We start from the raw sequence: 12,385 nt of genomic DNA, 5'->3' as shown, positions 1-12,385 counted from the left end.
TTATGTATAAACCTTAGACAAACAATTTAGCAATCATTAAAAAATGAATTTATACCTGGAATATATTATGCTACACCGCGGACGAGCGGTTTGTAAAATGAATGGATGAATCAGCTGCGGGCGCCATCTTCTGGCGAGACGCAGGAATTAATTTGGCATGTGACTCTCACAGTGCATTATGGGTATTCTCTCGCCATTGAGTGTACAACAGTTGTACACTTGTTATTGCGGTGCATTGTGGGATTGAATGATTGTATTCAATGTCCACGATGGTTTTGGACACATGACTGTTCCCTCAAATAGTGCCCTATTTAAGGGTACGGGGGCGATTTCAGACACAGGGCAACATGTTCGCTTTACATGTGGAGATGTTCCTCACTGCAGAACACAGGATCCAGGGGGTGGGGTTGGATCTAGATTCAACTCCTCCCAATTTACATATCTCTGAACCTACCCATCTCCGCCCCCTGGATTTGCATCCAACTCCTCACACTTTTTTTGTATGTGAATAAAAGCCTAAATTCAGCTACTTCAGAAAATTTGGACTAAACCACTCTATTCATATGGATTCGTTTTTGCTCTCTTTATGGACTTTTTGAAACGTCAAAGTGGTAGTTGCAAAGCCAGTCAATGGAGGGACAGAAATCTCTCAAATTTCATTAAAAATATCTTCATTTGTGTTCTGAATATGAACAAAAGTCTTAGGGGTTTGGAACGACATGATTAATTAATAACAGATTTTTTTATTTTTGGGTGAACTAACCCTTTAAGTGTGAGACACTGTAGCTGATAGGCCTCTCAAGGCCTCCAGAGGTCTCTGTCAAAGTAAAGCTGAAAATTGGACTCATCAGGCTGGATGTTGGAATCTGGCAGATTCAGAAAAAGGGCTTCCAAGGTTACCCTGGAAGAACACTTGCTTCCTTCTGCTTTGAAAATGTTACCCAATGAGGATTGTTTTTTTCCAGAAGGAGAATGTTCTATGTGACTCAAGGTGTGGATGGAGGACCACCAGATCAAGACCCTATCATGAACAGCCCAATCTCCAGACCTGAACCCCATTGAAAACCTCTGGAATGTGATCAAGAGGAAGATGGATGGCTACAAGCATCAAACAAAGCCATCAAACAAAACTTTTGCTCAAGAAACGGCATAAAGTCACTCAACAACAATGTGAAAGGCTAGTGGAGAGCAGAGTTATTCCACCAAATACTGATTGCTGAACTCTTCCCTTTTCTTTCCATTATGAGGTCTGGAAAAATGTTTTCACTAGTTTACATGATAAAACAAAAATGTTCAGTTTACTCTTACACACCCCGAGAAACTGATCATTTTGCGTCCTATTTTTCCAGAGCTATATATACTCTGTGTTCATCTGTATGTCTGTATCAATAAAATGCAAATATATTTAACAATATATTTAAATCACCTCATCAAAATGCAAAACACAAAACAAACTTGAAAAAAATTAAAGTCACAGTAAGAGTCATTCCTGACCTGTTGTGTTTAAATGTTGAGGTGTAGGCACATTCTCTCGCCACTTGTCGAGCTAATGAGAACAGTTCAACTCTGCGTAACAGCAGAGCGTTGTCACGAATGCAGAATTGAGCCGCTGCCTCATTGATGAGCATCTAGAAGTCAAAATATAAGAATCAACATTTTAAATGTTATTTTAGCGGATCATCTGAGCTCTATGTAAGTGCTTAAGTCAAGGCATAAACTACAATCTACAAAATGCATTAAACAATGTAAACAACTGCTGTAGTTTTTATAGTAGCTTAAAGGGATAGTTCACCCAAAAATGTACTCACCCTCAAGTTGTTCCAAAGTATGAGTTTCTTTGCTCTTTTGAACACAAAAGATGATATTTTGAATTTTGAAGTCAAAGCCTACAGTCAACTGTTTGGTTTCCAACATTCTTCAAAATATCTTATTTTGTTTTAAAGAGCAAAGAAACTCATACAGCTTTGGAACAACTTGAGGGTGAGTAAATGATGACAGAATTTTCATTTTTGGGTGAACTAACCCATTAAATATTTTCAACAACATCTTGTATTTTAAAATGGTGAAATTTTACAGGAATCAGGAGCTGCAGTTTAGTTTATCATAAAATTAATTCAATGCAAAGACTTATGCGATAATGATATTAATTCTCTTAAAATGAAATAAGTTGCATTACTGTACACAAAAGCTAGATTTTGCCAGACCTTGCTAAAATTCCCTATAAAACCCAGTCAGCAGAAGATTGTGCGTACATGTATCTCCACCCCATCTCCTCCATGGAGCTTACAATGCCTAGTTTTACTATGCATAACATCATCTGCATATCATTTAAATGGCATTTATGCAGTCAAATTACATTGCTAAAAATCATTCACTATCCTTGTCTTGTTTTAGAATAGGCTAAATATATCAAATATCTGTAAAAACAAAATTATATAAAATAGTTTTCAGAGAAGAGTTACTGTAGGCTATTCTCATTCTTTTCCACTGGACAAATAGTATGGAAGCCCTGAATCGGTATTTTCAGATATTAAGTCGTTTTTTCAACATAATATAAAACATAAAATCTCAATATTATATATCAAGTTTAATAAAAGACGCGTGAAATTCAATGTCCTCCAGTGGCGCTCGCAGTCCTTCGCCACAGGTTCGAATCCGCCTTTTGCCAAGCTCGCTCTTCTCTATTTTCCCATCACATAGGCATTTATTTTCAATAAAAATTAAAATAATGTTCTAAAAATGGAAATAAGCTGTTTAAAAATATTAAAAGTGTTTACTGGGTAGGGTTAGGGGAAGGTGTTGGGTGGGTTTTTATTCTCCCAATAAGGCAGCATTCATTTAATAATTTTAATATATATTATAATACTCGTTAGGCAGTTTATTTCCACTTTTAGAACTTTATTTTAATTTTATTGAAAATGTATGTGATGGGAAAATAGAGAAGAGCGAGCTTGGCAAAAGGATGATTCCAACCTGCGACGATCGTGATAAAAGCCAAGGCTCACTACCGCTGCGCCACTGAAGATGTTGAATTTCATGCATCTTTTATTAAACTTGATATATAATAACGAGTTATGTCGGAATAACGATATATTATGTCAGAATAACGAGATATGTCGAAAACAACAAGTCAACAAGTTCTTATGTTGAAATAACGAGATATATCGAAATAACGAGTTGTCGAAATAAAAATATATTATGTCGAAATAACGAGTTATATTGAAATAACAAAATTTTTTTTTTCCTTCCCCACCATAAGTTCTTTCTTTTTTTCCACCATGTGGTTCAGGGCTTCGATAAAATAGTATTTTTAATTGTTTTAAAATAAGTTTTAAAGGTCCCGTTTTTCGTGTTTTTTTGAAGCTTTGATTGTGTTTATAGTGTGCAATATAACGTGTTCATGTTTCGCGTGTAAAAAAAACAGTATTTTTCACATAATTTACTTATCTGTATACCGCTGTTTCCACTGTCATAAAAACGGGCTGATGGCTTCCTTGTTCTATGAAGTCCCTCCTTCAGAAATACGTAACGAGTTCTGATTGTGCCAGCGGTTCCTGTGTTGTGATTCGACAGCAGCTTAGCGCATCTTGCCTGGAAAGGTCCCGCCTCTTACCATAACGTGGAGATGCACGCGCTCAGTGTTATTGTAAACATGTCTTTAATTTTACCCTATCAGTTTGAGCTGGAATCAGACCCGGTGATTGAACTGTGGGATGAAAAATCGACGACATAGCGACAAACACACTATACAAACGCAACTCTTGTGTATTCCTGTGGGCGGAAGTTAGTCAAAAAAAAAGTTTACTAAAGAAGGAAGTAGAGGGATGTAGTCCAAACTGGCCGTTCGATGTAGGCGACTTCTGTTAAATAAAATATCTCGCTTGGCATTGAACTTTGAGCTTTAAAATTTTACAGATTTTATTTATACTCTAACAAAAACATTACACACTAACTAAAGTTTGAAACATGGGATCACGAAGAACGGGACCTTTAAAAATAAACAAATAAAATTACAAATAAAATTTATGCAGTTTTGCCAATAAGGTAAAAAATAGGACGTTTATATATATATATATATATATATATATATATATATATATATATATATATATAATTTTAATGGAAACAGATATGCCTACTTATTTAAATTCATATATTTTTGTTTAACTTCTGGATAATGACTTTATGTAATTTGAGTGCTTAACGCCTATAATGAGAGTGGAATATTTACTCTAAATGTGTATATCAGATGTAAAACAGTGTTTAAAATCATTCTGTTTAATTTATTACTTTGCTCACTCCAGTAAAAGAGTGCATAAGCAGGGTCTAGAGTGTCCGTACCGTGCACACATATTTACGCCAAGTTTATTTTTTAATAAACCCTAATAGGCCTATGTGCATAGAAAATTGTCTTTACATTATACATCAGGCCCCATGCGTTTTAACCTATTTTGACCACTTCTGTACTGATTTCTGTGGCTTTTCTAGATCTTTCAAACTACTGTACGAAATAAGCTCACGCAATTTACATATGATTGTGACTGGGGACAGCAGAAAAACACATGAAGAGAATCAGCTTTCTGCTCTGACAGCCGCAAGACTATGTTGAACACTGTGAGTGTGTGTTAGACAGCGTTGGGGGATAACACATTACAAGTAATGTGAGTTATGTAATCGGATTACTTTTTTCAACTAACTAGTAAAGTAGCACATTACTTTTAAATTTACAACAAAATATCTCAGTTACCTTTTCAAATAAATAATGCAAGTTACTTTGTTTTCCCATTTATTGACTGACATCTCTCCTGTCCCCATGTTGAGAGAAATCAGGAGTAAGCGCACTGTGTTCACACATTTTGTCACATATGATGGTTATTCTAGACCAGTTCTAGATTAAGGGTGCGTCTCAATCAGCTCCCTTGTTCTGTAGTCAGAGCACTGATCAGGGAATCAGCCACATTCCTTTACATGATATACTGATTCACAACCTAGGGAGATGATTGAAACGCAGGGTAAATGTGAGTGTACATTTACTCATTTACTTGCATCCTGTTTTTCTGTATTCCAGAATGGCAGCACAGCTGAAAGGCTTGTTTGTTTCAACTGTGCCCTCTAGTGTACAGGTGTGAATTTGCATTTCCTTCAGCCTGAGGCTTATTTGTTTCACTTTTGGGGTGAAAGGGCTTTTATATTTGCCAAAAACAGAACTTTTTTTTGTTATAAAAAAAAAAAAAAAACAGCCCAGCCCAGATGAGAAAAAGTAACGCAAAAGTAAATGTAATGGTTAATATTTATGGAAATGAATGCAAGTAAGGCAATTAGTTACTTTTTTAGGGAGTAACACAATATTGTAATGCATTACTTTTAAAAGTAACTTTCCCCAACACTGGTGTTAGAAATCAGCAATGGTGAGAGAACAATGTGCTTGGAATGTTTTTCGTCTTCAAACCAAACTTTGGTCTTTATAATGTTTACACATTAGGTCAGTAGGCGGAGAGTAGACTGTCTTTTGTGGCTGTTCGAACGCATTGAACCACATGAGTGTTTACACTACGAAAGCAATCAAGTCAAATGCGTTTTTGACTACCTCTGGAAGTGGTCAAAAATAGACAAGCTCAAAACATAAAACTGCTTCGAACGTAAAACCGTCAAACTTAAAACTGCTTCAAATTTAAAAGCTTCAAACAAAAAAACAAGTCAAACTTAAAACCTTTAAGCTACTTCAAACTGTATAGGCTTGTCTTGAAAAACTTTTTCAAAATGTTCTCTAACAAACCTCATGATGGGTGAGCTGTTTCCCTTCCCTCCTCTTGGAGTCAAAACGCCCGTAGATCAGGCTGTATTTGCGTATCTCTTCCTCTTTGCTCCTGTCATGAGGTTCCAGGTTGAAAATATGTCCCACTGTCTTGGCCATTTTCTTATTGAGTCTCAAAAGCGTCTTCACCTCAGTTTGATCGGCTTGCGGGATGGTTCTTAGAAGCCGATCGACGCTTTCCTCCACGGCTTTAATGTTTTCTGGGTCCAGCTGACCTCCAGGCCACGGAGAGGCCACAGAGGAGGAGGAGGAAGAAGAAGTAGGCGTTGGAGGACCCAGAAGACGTGAGTGGCATGCGAAAGGCAGAGTGGGCTGGTCTTCATCTAACTCAGTGGCTCCATACATTTCAGGGTTGAGCCAGTGAGGGTCCATAGGGGACAGTTTTTCTCTGTACAGATGGTCTGGAGGCACAGGAGAGGCCTGTGAGCAGGGGCTCTTTGGACTGTTATCTCTGAGCGGCGTAAGGCAAGATCCTACCTCCTCTCTTTCACACGGAGAGCCTGGCTGACCATTGCTTAAAGATCTTCTTGGACCCATAACCGTTGAGCCAGCAGCATTGGTGCTGTCGATCCTGAGGAGAGGGACTCCACAGGAAGCCACACTGGTGGCCAGCGGTTGGTTGAACAGCGTTGGGTTTGATGCCCAGTCGCGCAGGGCCTTCTGCAAGCGCCGCACGTGCAGGGGTTTTGTGGCCATGCCAACTAGTGCCATGATCTCGAGAAATTCCTCTTCGCCAGCCTCGCAGAGCTGTTGGACATCATCACCTCCTTGCTGGATGAAGGTGTCATAGTACATCAGCAGGTTGGCCCTTTGTAAAACTCGGTAGAGCTGCAACTCGCCCAGCGTCCGTGGTAGAGACATCCTGATGCTCAGCTGCAACAGGATTCCCATATATAAATTAGGATTGTGACGATAAGGAAATTTTTCCACCGGTTAATTGACACGTGACAACGAGGAGCACCTCGCTTTTAAATCATTAATTCGAATTAGAATTCGCACGGGCATTCATAACGGTGAGGAGCAGAGTGACCATTTTTAGGTAATTCCTACAGAAGTTGAGCTTCAATAGGAATGAACCGAAATCGTTCTGCACCAGTAGACACGCACCATTAACGCGTCCGTACGCATTTTACTTTCACTTTCAAATTAGCTCAAATTTGGGCCGGCAATTGCTTGAATGGTGGATTCGTTGTTATTCTTAAAGAAATTAACACATAACTACAGGGAGTGCAGAATTATTAGGCAAGTTGATTTTCTGATCATATTTTTTTCCAAGCACATTTTACCAATTCCAATCCACATCAATCTTAATAACTACTATTAATATTGTTTTTAATCATTTATAAGTGATATATAATTGTTCATGAAGGCTGGAAATGAAAAATGCCCTATATTCAGGTGTGCAGAATTATTAGGCAGGTTTTCTTTTACAGATAAAATGAGCCAAAAAAGAGATTTAACTCAGACATAAAAGTCAAAAATTATTAAATACTCATGAGAAGGACGCAATACTAATGTAATACTAGAAATTGCAAAGTTAAAGCATGACCATTGGACAGTGAAATGCTCATTGGGTCAGTGGGGTCATACAAAAACAGCTGGAGAAGAAAAGACACGTTAACTGCAAAATAATTAACTCCTGAAGGACCAGCACCACATCCTCTTGTACCACTGTTTGAAGAATTTATCTTCCAGAATCTAGCAGTAAGTTTTGGAAGATCATTTAGTCCATCTCTGCAAGATGGACATTTCAGGATAAGAGATGGACTAAAAGTGAACTCCCACACCTTACTGCCAGATTCTGGAAGATAAATTCTTCAAACAGTGGTACAAGAGGATGTGGTGCTGGTCCTTCAGGAGTCACTCTCAAGCTGTCTGTCTATAAGGCCTATAAAAACCCAGTCTTCATGTACTTTATAACACTTCAGCTTGTGATTCTTATTAAGAGCAGGTCGCTTTTTAGGATTCTTCACCTAACCTAAGTCTCTGAGATCCTGACACCTCACACTTCTGAAGACTCCAGGTAGGTTTCAGTACTGGGAAATGGTGGCGTTGGAGACTAAAGGGTTCCTGATGGTTTCACACTTAATTCTTCACCTTAATTCTTAATTATTTTGCAGTTAACGTGTCTTTTCTTCTCCAGCTGTTTTTGTATGACCCCGCTGACCCAATGAGCATTTCACTGTCCAATGGTCATGCTTTAACTTTGCAATTTCTAGTATTACATTAGTATTGAATCCTTCTCATGAGTATTTAATAATTTTTGACTTTTCAGTCTGAGTTAAATCTCTTTTTTGGCTCATTTTATCTGTAAAAGAAAACCTGCCTAATAATTCTGCACACCTGAATATAGGGCGTTTTTTCATTTCCAGCCTTCATGAACAATTATATATCACTTATAAATGATTAAAAACAATATTAATAGTAGTTATTAAGATTGATGTGGATTGGAATTGGTAAAATGTGCTTGGAAAAAAAATATGATCAGAAAATCAACTTGCCTAATAATTCTGCACTCCCTGTAGAAAAACACAACTAACCCATTGGTTCTCTGTTAGCACTGGGTTTAAATCCAAAATATTTCCAAATAGACCCCTTAAAAGTTTGTAAACATTGCAACGTTTCCTGATGGGCGGGGCTTAGCTGGAAGCAAAAAGAGACGCTGGACTCAATGTTGACAAGCGTAAACTAGCATGTTTAAGGAGGGATTTATTACAAATAGATGCAGAAGAAGGTTCAGAACTGTCCGAATATGTACAGTCACTGACTCTGCGGGACCGTGACAGCTATTTTTGTAAATTAACTTAAGTTTAGGATATTTCCTAGACAATTACTTTCGGGTGTTTCGGGGAATTTTTGTCAAGGCTTATTGTTTAATGTAACCTAACGCTGGGCTAACTATGATTATGGCTAGCAATGTGGATTATTTTAAGAGACCATTCAAAGGATGGCACACACATCTATCGCTGTATGTTTGTTTAACATTTAAGCTAGCTAGTGCGCTGAAAGTTGGCGACTTTTCACCTATAAAACAGAAACTTTCTGATTTGTACTAGATAAAACCAACACACCATTACATATGCATCGATTATTTTACCTGATATGAAGTGTGCACTGCAAACACGAGTATTATTTATGATCGTCTCCGTCCAGTCTATATCTTATCTTTTTGATTTCTGTGAAGGAATGTCTGCCGGGATCTGGTAAAACTTTAGTTTTGAACCAAAAGTCCTGTTCCTTCTATTCTGGCAGCCAAAAACACAACAAGACGACATTTTAAAGTCAAAACATCAAACTTTTAACGTGCCCGCTATTAGTTCTTATTTATGTTTTGCCTCCAGCTAGAGCGGTGACGTCACAGTGACGTAGGCGATTAAGGGGTCTATAGGCACTTTTACATTTCGCTTTGAAACCAAATCTTCCGCCATCGTCTTGTCAGTCAGCTCCTCACTCTGGTGATAAATGAAATCTGACTCCTGCTGCTGATCTGTGCTGCGACTCTCATTCGGCTCACGCTGAAGTGAGCAGATGGATTCCTTTTATAATTGTAATTTACTGAACAAAATTATTTTTTTTTATTATAAAAAAAATCAGAACAAGGGTGGTGCCGCGGTAACAATGTGACTATCGCAGCAAGCCTAATATATACAGTATATGACACCGGAAGCCAGACACATTCAGATTACAAATGGTCGCATCCACGCTTAAATTAAAAATAAGGTTATATAGACAGGGATCCAGACTATTTGCAATTTCTAAACAAGTAGTTAAGAAAATTGTGATTAATTAAATACTGGGAATGAACCTGGAATAACTGTTGTGTGCACAGAAAATAGAATGATGTCTTTTAATAAAAAAACATACAGAATAAATATCAAACAGCTGACACATTTTATGCAGTGTTAGCTCTACTGTAGTTAATGACTGAATATTCATGAATACAGTTTTGTAAATGAGTTTTCCAGCCACCTCACTTCTGCAGAGGTCTGATCAACAGCAATAGAAAGTGTCTGAATAATAAATGTTGTTCCTAAAGCTTCTGAAAAGATTTTAAATAGTTGAATAACCTTAATTATATAAAATATTTTAGTTAGCATATGGTGCTGATGTAAAATGCAATAGGCATTGTTTTTTATGTATATTTATCCGTATTTATGTATATTTATTTTAAAGGGATAGTTCACCCTAAAATTAAAAGTACTCCCCCTGGTGTTGTTCTGAGTAATGTCGTTCTTTCTTTTTCGGATGACAAAAGAGAATACATTTTGTGCGCAAACAAAAATACAAAACAAAAATGACGGCTTTATTCAACAATGTCCTCTCTTCTGTGTCGTTCTCCTACGCTGTTTACGTTCAGTGGATATTGTTGAATAAAGTGGTTATTTTTGCGCACAAAAAGTATTCTCGTCACTTCATAAAATTAAGGTTGAACCACTGTATTTTAACGATGCATTTTCTACCTTTCTGGACCTTGAAAGTGGTAATTAAATTGCCGTCTACTGAGGAGTGAAGAAGCTCTCGGATTTCAACAAAAATATCTTAATTTGTGTTCCGAAGATGAACGAAGGTCTTATGGGTGTGGGTGAGTAATTAATGACATAATTTTCATTTTTGGGAGGACTAACCCTTTAAGTTGCATGTTTTTCCTTGCATGATTACAATCTATTATAACATATAAGCTTGAAGCTACAACAAAAACATTGCAATAGTCACAGTAGTTACAGTTACTGTAAAACACACAAAATAAATATAGATTACAGCAGTATTTTCACGTGATAATTTACAATAAAGATATAGTAGCTACCCCTAAAAAGTAAAGGTTTCAAAAGGGGGGTTCACAGTGATGTCATAAGAATCATTTTTAGTTCCACCAATAACCTTTCAGTTCTTATAGTTCTTTCTTAGTGTGAAGATCATGCTAAAAATCTGAAGAACCCTGTGCACTATAAAGTACCTTTTGAGCAATGGAAATGTTAAAACTTCTTAATTGAATCACAAACGCATAAGGAACCTTTAATTGTTTTTAGAGTGCAATTGCTGAATGACTCGTCAGTAGTTGTGTACTACTCACCTCGAGAGGCTTCAAGACAGAATCCAGGACAGGATCCAGCAGAACACTTGAGCTTCAGTAACCGAAAAGACGGAATCTATTGCACTTCAGTAACTCAGTTCAAAACCTATCAAACTTTTCGTTCTATGTACGAACTTGTATCTTAACTCCTCAAACACGTAGCCTAATTTATATTTGTTTACTGTGCTTTTAGATCTTATTCTACAGATGTGAGATTGGACTGAAATATTCTTGAAACTCTTGTGTTGTCTCGGCTTTGCTCTGCTGTGCTGGCAGTAGCGGTGAGTTAATGACGCTCCTTTCGCTGCCTGTGTGGGCGCGAGAAACGCGTGGGCGGACTGCGGCACGCCATCTGACCGAATAAGAGCCTTCCTCTCCGGTCTGAGCTCAGGGGGAAGCGCCTTCCTATATGACTCCGGTGGACGGGGAATTCTGTCCGTTTCCTTTTTTAAGCACATGTCTGTTCAAAATGTTTAGGATATGAACCTAGACAGCATTACAGAGCCCAATCCTAGTGCGTAGTTGATTTAATAAATGAGCAAACATGAATGCAGTCAGCTGTGTGGATGAGTGCCGGAGAGCACCATGTCTGTGGGCGGTGATCATTGCTCAGTGACGCGGCTTGAGCAGCGGGATTCCCCGGCACCTCAGTCTGATCTGCTCACGCTGACTGGTTGGTGCGTGCGCGACCAGGACTGGGTTTTTTAAAATATTGACCTTGCTTTTTATCAAACATGTTATTGATCTTATTGTAAAGAAGCCAGAACATTTAAGTCGAGTACAAAAATAGATAAATAGCCCTGGATAAGATGCAATAGGTATTTTTGAGGAAAAGTACTTCAAGTATTGTTTCTATATGATTTTTAGGTGCTGAATCCATTTCTGCCATATAACAAGTTGTAAACATCACTGTTTTGGCATAAACAATAAAAACAAAATGGCTGCCAAAAAAAAAAAAAAACATTTTAATGCATTTATTGCAGTTTAAAAATTAAACATTAGAACTAAACTGTGCATTCTCAGAATATTTAAACATGTAAACAATGAAAAAACAACATTAACATGAAAGGGACAATTTTTAATGTTTAAATGGCTGCTGTAACTCTGAAATTTCAACAAAATCAAGCAACAATACTGTGATCACAAATATTCCAAGAGTTATTTGTTCATACAAGTATCATTGGACTTTCTGCATTTGCAAGATGCAGTGCATGGATCAGGCTTGCAGCCGCATGGGGCTGTCTTGCACCCAGTGGTGCAGACACTAGGGGTGACCCCGAAAAGTTGACGATTCGAATCTTCGATAGGAGGAGCCTGATTCGACTACCAATCATCTCACAGTCGAATCGTCGCAGAGGTGTTATGAGACGAGATATGGGGACGCTCAATATCTGATTTTACATAGACATACCGGTTCTTTCCCAATAGGTTAATATACAGCCTATTATGTTAAAGGTGCCCTTGACTCAAAAATTGAATTTACCCTGGCATAGTTAAAT

At 37.7% G+C, this 12,385-nt stretch overlaps 1 protein-coding gene across 1 annotated transcript in view; it reads right to left on the bottom strand.

The window, feature by feature from the left end:
- nab2 (NGFI-A binding protein 2 (EGR1 binding protein 2)) overlaps positions 1-11,251 on the bottom strand; it is a 28,159-nt gene extending 16,908 nt beyond the window's left edge. The window contains exons 1-3 of the mRNA XM_067388654.1: positions 10,887-11,251; positions 5,777-6,688; positions 1,495-1,628 (exon numbers count right to left, since the gene is read on the bottom strand). Of these exons, the coding sequence (XP_067244755.1) occupies positions 1,495-1,628; positions 5,777-6,676 (1,034 nt within the window). The 5' untranslated portion in view covers positions 6,677-6,688; positions 10,887-11,251. The remainder of the gene's footprint in view (positions 1-1,494; positions 1,629-5,776; positions 6,689-10,886) is intronic.
- Between the last annotated feature and the right edge of the window lie 1,134 nt (positions 11,252-12,385).

This window comes from Chanodichthys erythropterus, chromosome 6, assembly GCF_024489055.1.
Source record: "Chanodichthys erythropterus isolate Z2021 chromosome 6, ASM2448905v1, whole genome shotgun sequence".
Taxonomy (NCBI): Eukaryota; Metazoa; Chordata; class Actinopteri; order Cypriniformes; family Xenocyprididae; genus Chanodichthys; species Chanodichthys erythropterus.
Note: the sequence above shows the minus strand (reverse complement) of the source record. Positions and strands in the feature narration are given on the sequence as shown.